We start from the raw sequence: 6,722 nt of genomic DNA, 5'->3' as shown, positions 1-6,722 counted from the left end.
AAATACCTGAAGAGATGTCCAGTGAAGATAATTATTCAATTAACGCCTAAATCAATCTTAATTCAATAGGAGCTCAGCTGGATTGAATGCCTGTGTTAAGAAGACCCCATATATAGCTCCTAAAGAAGAATGTCACTTCCATCATCCAGGAGAGACCTGAAATACAGTTGCATTATCAAGGCCAGACATTAAAACACTGTGATTGCTAATAATACACCACTATCAAAATCCTGCATCTCCAACTAAATCCATCTAATAATCAATCTGTCTTGGTCTCACACTTAATAAGCTAACTTCCTTCACAAGAAATCATGACATGACAATCGATAACTCAAACCGAAGTAGCTGAAAGAAAAATAATAACCAGCCTCCGTATCAGTTTGTAACACTTTATCAAGTCCCAAAGAACTCCCTAAACACAGCACCTTGATTACATCAGCAAAGCGGAGCAGAGACAAATAATGCTGTAAATAGGTGTCCCTTTCCCTTCCCATATCCATCTGTCTGTGAAGACATGACTCTCCCTGTCCATCTGCTCACAGACTGGAGCACACACAGGTAAAGGAGTCAGGAACCAGAGCACACACAGGTAGAGGAATCATAAAAAATACACACAGGGACTGGAACACCGCAGGTAAAGGAGTCAGAGACCAGAGCACACACAGGTGAAGAACTCAAAGTCTGAGGCACACACAGGTAGGGGAATCATAAAAAAACACACACAGGTAGTCACAGAGTCTGGAACACCGCAGGTAAAGGAGTCACAGAGGCTGGAGCACTAAGGGTAAAGGAGTCACAGAGGCTGGAGCACTAAGGGTAAAGGAGTCACAGAGGCTGGAGCATGCACAGGTAAAGGAATCACAGAGACCAGAGCACACACAGGTAAAGGAATCACAGAGACCAGAGCAACGCAGGTGAAGGAGTCACAGAGACCAGAGCACACACAGGTAAAGGAGTCACAGAGACCAGAGCGCACACAGGTAAAGGAGTCACAGAGACCAGAGCGCACACAGGTAAAGGAGTCACAGAGACCGGAGTACTACAGGTAAAGGAGTCACAGAGACCAGAGCAACGCAGGTGAAAGAGTCACAGAGGCTGCAGCACGCACAGGGACTAGGGCTTTGGGCCGTAAATCAGCTGGAAAGATCTATTAGCGAGTGGCAGTGCTAGTCTCCTTCCTGCTCCAGGCTGTGCGTCAGCATTGATTTTATGTGGTACTTCTAGGAAGGGAGATGGCCTTTTGGGATAACTCTCCCCTCCACCCCCTTCAGATACAGTGGACTGGAAGCACAACCACAGTGAAACTCAATTCACCTTCAGGACTTCCATAAAGGACTTCTCCTCGATAAGACAGCACAGATTCAACCTCTGCCAAACTGTCTGTTCATTCATTTACTGACGGCTTTTTACTTTAATGTCCAATCGGTATTTTATTTATTTTCTCATAGTATTATTATAAACAGGATCCATAGTACTATATGTATACATAGTAAACAGCTATACATACATAGTTATATGTAACAGTAACATATGTAGTATTTTTACTACCACCCTGTACTGCAAGGCGATCAGTTCAATGTGTAACTGCAAAAGTTAATTTATAAAACTGACATAAAGCTGATGATGTGAATAAGCTTTTCTAACCGTTCACTTTAATGACCAAACTCGTGGAGCACACTAATACAGCTCTTTGACTGGTCATTCTGTGATGTTTTGTCGGGGTTTTAGTCTTGGAGGCCACAGACCACCAATGCCTCCAAAAACCAGGGAAGACTGTTGACTTCAACATGTCGAACCACCAGAAAACCTCTCAGACGGTTTCCAGCAAGCGCCAACAAACGCTAACGGCCGTGCCGGGACTGCCAGACGCTCTTACAAGTAGCCATTCGTGGGCAGGTGTGTGGCCAGCTGACGGATTCCCGCCCGGTGGCTGCATACCACTCGCAGCTGCCGGCCAGGTAGCCCACCATTAGCATACATCCTTACCGACGTCCCGCACGCCTCGCCCCCCAAATTTCAAAATTTCAATCATGAAATCATTTAAAATAATAAAGGCAATGAGATTCGTTTCATCATTGCAGCAGCCAAGCAGAAAATAACTTTGCATTTCAAATGGCATTTCATAAAAAAACACAGCCCGCTTCTCCTCTGTCAGATTACTGCGAGTGGAACATTCTGAATAGGAATGAGCCCCGACAAAACACACACACACATACACATAATGTCTTAAAAAGCTACAGACAGAGAGAGACAAAGGCAAGGGACCGTAAAATCCATTTTGATAACTGGCACGCCGATCTGTCACTCAAGTGGGGGATTGTGATTCATGTGTGCTAATTAGCTGGTATTATCATTCCCAGCAGTCTAATACATCCCATTACACAGTGTGGAGACGGAGTTCAAGTGCAGCCCTCCAAGAGCTCGATAAGTCCCCGTTTGCAGGGAATGGCCTCCCTGGGCACATACTGCTGTCCCTCCTGTACCGTTGGCTGGAGATGCAGATGGAGATGGAGAGGCCGGATCACTGGACATTACACAGTGCTTTAACTTTCCCTTTCTGAAGACTGAAAGCACATCCCCAGCTTCCTTTGTTTTTATGCCAGGTGTAATGTGTCATAGTTTTCCTCAGTGGCAGGATGGATATGGAGTGGTGTGTGTGCGTGTGCGTGTGTGTGTGTTTGTGTGTGAGAGAGAGAGAGTGCGGGTGTGTATACTTCTGTGAGAGCACCTGTGCCAGTGTGTTTGCGTGTGTGCGTGTTGGTGTGTACTGATGTGCGAGTGTGCGCGCACGGGTTTGCTAGTGTGTGGGAGGGTATTTGCGCGCAGCTGCAAATCAGATGGGCCGCCTGAGGACGACGCAGCGATAAGGTGTAAAACCTCCTCGCGGTTAAATAAAGCGCGTGATGTGGGCATCTCGCTGGCGCAGCTGCTCAGGGCCCCGGCCTTGGCGCGTTAGCCGGCAGCTGCTCTCGGCCTGGCGCGAAGTCGGCGCGGCCCTCGGGGGGTTAAACCCGGCCCCGGGCCCCGGCTCCTCCGTCCCCCCTGCACACCGCAGCCTCACTGAGGCGCCGCCGTCGTGTCAGAATAAATCAGCCCCGGCGCAGCAAAACAATGGCAGGGCTTAATCACTGTAATGCACACGGAACAATGACACTGCCTCTCAGAAGGACCAGACAGGTTTTCACCCAATTACATCGATTCCACTTCTGGGCATTATTGCTCCGAAGGGGGGAGACGTCTCCCATCTCGCAGAGCGATGGAGGACATCGACATACAGTTCAGCTATACCTGTAACTCACTGTGTGCGTGTGCTTGCAGGAGAGATGTGCCTAACAATGAAAATCTAAGGACAAGGTCTGTTTTCATCAGCGGTTCTGACTAAGGGAAGGGTGTATAAAAGCAGACAAGACCGAAAACACCCAGGTTTTTCTAAACAAGAGAAGCAGACAGGTTTACTCAACCACGGCCATTACACACACATTTTATGCCCGCAACAGAAATTGTCGTCATTCCCAGACTTACAGTAAGGCTGCCTGCAGTGACAGCTCAGACTTCAGAACACGTGCCCGCAGTAAATGTGCCGACCTCACCGGGCTTTGTAACTCTCCTTAGCCTCGTTCAAAAAGAAGGGAAAGCGGACCTACCGTGAACATGGAGCGGAAGTTGCTCAAGTCGGTGAAGAACTCCTCGACGGAGGTCTTCTTGGGGTCGATGGCGAAGTACTGCATCATGTTCTGGTACAGGGTCCCCATGTTGCTGTGCATGATAAGCAGCTTCTGGTACTGCTCACGCGCGTGCAGGGCAAAGCTGTGAGAGAGCGGGGTTAAGGGTGCTAATCTGGCCTTCGGAATCCCCGCACGCCCCATCCCCGTGCTGAGAAAGAGCTCAAAAGGAGCCATACCCCCCTCCTCAAGCGGCTCTGTCATTCAGGAAAATGAGAACTGAAAGCACGCATTCAAAACCTAAGCATAACTGTGACCCGCCATTATTTCACCATTTACAAATATGGATGAATTGCGTTTTAATCAAATGACGGGTTACATGCCAGTGCCGGGATTATATATTTGGCATTGGGTAAATAATAAAAATCATCTTTGTTCTTTCCTTTATTAGGATAACCATAATAACAACAATAATACAAGAAAATAAATGTGATGTCTTAATACCATTTCAAAAGATCCAAAAAAAAAAAAAAAAAAATCACGTTCATGCTCTAAAGAAATGTCATAAGTAATAATTTGCAATCAGAAAATAAACAGCTGTTGTATTAGAGGGTATTTTTCCCAACAGCACAACAGAGGACAAACTGTGCAAGGAGAAACATCTGAGCAAACAGCTCGAGAGCTTTTAAGTACACCAACTGAATTCCGACTCCTGCATCCACTGCAAGCACAATTAAGGATGTACAATGAAATGGTAATATTTGGAGCACATTTACAGAACTGCATTTATCATGAGCTGTGGCTTTAGCCACATAATAAGAGCTTCACACGCAACTGACAGTCTATTAGTCTTCTGCAATGTACCTTTTAAAAGTGTGAATTTATCAGTTCAGCAGTCATTGGTTGGGGCTATTAAACACCATTAGATCTAAGGTCGCGCATGTTAAAGGCCCTGTTATATCAATGAATTCCAGCCGACCGCAGCCTGTTAACACGGCTCTGTGTCCAGGCTCGAGAGGTAAATACTTTGAAGATCAAAGCTTTCAGCAACACAATAGGAACTGACTGGCCAGGTGAACCAAAACAAAAAAAAGGGGAAAAAAAAAAAAAAATCAATCAGCTACATTGAATCTACCCCAGAAAAAGAGCAAAAAAAAAAAACAACAAAAGAAAAAAGGCTAATCTTTTAAGCCCATAGTGAGTTACTGTAAGTCAAAAAAAAAAAAACTAAAGATCTGGGTCAATATTACACAAACACATTACCCGTGCACTCTCTGAACTATGAACTTCTCGCTGGCCTCGCTTCTAACATTAGGGTGATTGCACACCCCAGTGAGACGACAAACCCATTAGGCCAGCCTCACCTGATGTGAGCCCGTGCCCCTCCCCACAACTCCCAGCACCCCGCACACACACCCACCGCACTGCAGCCTTGGCCCGCAGCGGGCCGCGCGGGTCTGCACTCGCAGCCTTTGAGCTTGATCCCGAAGTGAAGCTGACACAGCCAACGGGCTACGCGCTGCGCCGAAGGATCCCCGGGCGTGCCGTAAAAAGGACCTGACTGGGGAAGCCATGCTGAAACGCCGGAGCGACGGGTACAGGCCAGTGCGAAGGAGGGAGCGGTGTCTGCCCGGAGAAGAGGCGGAGGAGGTGGCACCGAGCCGGGGGTGCCGGGGTCTGAATCTCGGAAACCGGCGCGCCAGACGGCCTTTAAATTTTCAACGTCTGAAAAAGCTTCGAAACGACAAAGAAGACCCTCACGAGCAACAAAGGCGCGTGCTGCGAGAAGGCCAGCGGAAGAAAGCAGCCAGACAAAACAGCAAATGTGCAGCGAGGCACGGCAAAAAACCTGGAATCAGTCGAGCGCGAACAACAAGCACAGGCTAATCTCAACTGGAAGGGGGGGGCTAGGACAGTGCTGTGCATAACATTTGATTTAAAACAAAGGGTAACAACATAACGAACACAATCCCTCAAAACAGTGACTTTCTTGTTACTGCCACCAGTCAAGTATTATTTACTTATCTTACTGTTATCTGCTGGCTTTCAGCAAATGCATGCAAAGGGGGGGGGGGGGGGGGGGGGGGGAGGACAGGCAGAAATGAAAAGAGGATATCAGCATGACTGCTAGCACAAGCATTAGCATGTGACTTAATCTGATGGTATCAATCAGGCTCTGGACTAATGCTTATTTTGGGTTCATAAATAAATCATCACTTTCGCGGCTCCAAAGTCCCGCTAATGCCAAATCCTTGGACTTTACATGTTGATTAATCTCGCTGCATAATTTGCATTAATCTACTCCTCTATGAACATCCAAAGAAAGCGCTTGTTTAAAATGTCCTTTGCATAAATCCAAAGAGGGCTTATTACAGCAGAATCAGAGCGCAAATAACTGAAGTTTAGAAAAGCAAATGTATAGCATTTAACAGGGGGCAGCATTCTTGGATTTACGTCACCAAAATGAGATCTACCTTCTCTAGAGCAATCAATTAAAAGAATAAAAGAAATACCCAACCTCTCATTAAATCAGATCCATTTTTGTGTTTTTATATCAACTCGGGCCATGAGGGGAGGGAATCCTGAATCATTTATGACTTGAAGCCCTGGCGTTACCAATCTTTCTTCCCCTTAGACACAAATAATCTAAGAGCAATGGGGCAAATTAAATCAAACATCTGACTGAAATTTTAAAAGGTATAAAACTGTGATAGATAACTGCTTTTGGAGAGAGCAGATCACATTGCTTTTACATGGGGCAGTTGAACAGCAATCTCCGCAAATTGCAGGTCATCCACTTACATTAAATGACTGCATGGAGCTAATTCACTTGCCCACCGCAGACATCCAGACAAACTCAGACGGTGGAGAAAGGTGATCTCAATGGCTGTCGGCACCGTACAAAGTCAAATCTGTACAAACTCAGCATCTGGTTAGACATTTCCATTTCCAGTTGCCCCGCAAATTACAAAAGGCACAGGAGAGAGGGATTCACAGTTTCCTCTGTAACACAGAAAACCTCAACAACAGAGACCAACAGGATGATAAACTAGCTCATTC

At 46.5% G+C, this 6,722-nt stretch overlaps 1 protein-coding gene across 1 annotated transcript in view; it reads right to left on the bottom strand.

The window, feature by feature from the left end:
- Window positions 1-6,722, bottom strand: part of LOC118785859 (protein diaphanous homolog 3-like) — a 287,218-nt gene that overhangs the window by 67,255 nt on the left and 213,241 nt on the right. Inside the window, exon 25 of the mRNA XM_036540806.1 lies at window positions 3,645-3,809. Coding sequence (XP_036396699.1) covers window positions 3,645-3,809 — 165 coding nt within the window. The remainder of the gene's footprint in view (window positions 1-3,644; window positions 3,810-6,722) is intronic.

This window comes from Megalops cyprinoides, chromosome 11, assembly GCF_013368585.1.
Source record: "Megalops cyprinoides isolate fMegCyp1 chromosome 11, fMegCyp1.pri, whole genome shotgun sequence".
In the NCBI taxonomy this organism is placed as follows: Eukaryota; Metazoa; Chordata; class Actinopteri; order Elopiformes; family Megalopidae; genus Megalops; species Megalops cyprinoides.
The sequence above is the reverse complement of the archived record's forward strand: the minus strand, read 5'-3'. Positions and strand labels throughout refer to the sequence as shown.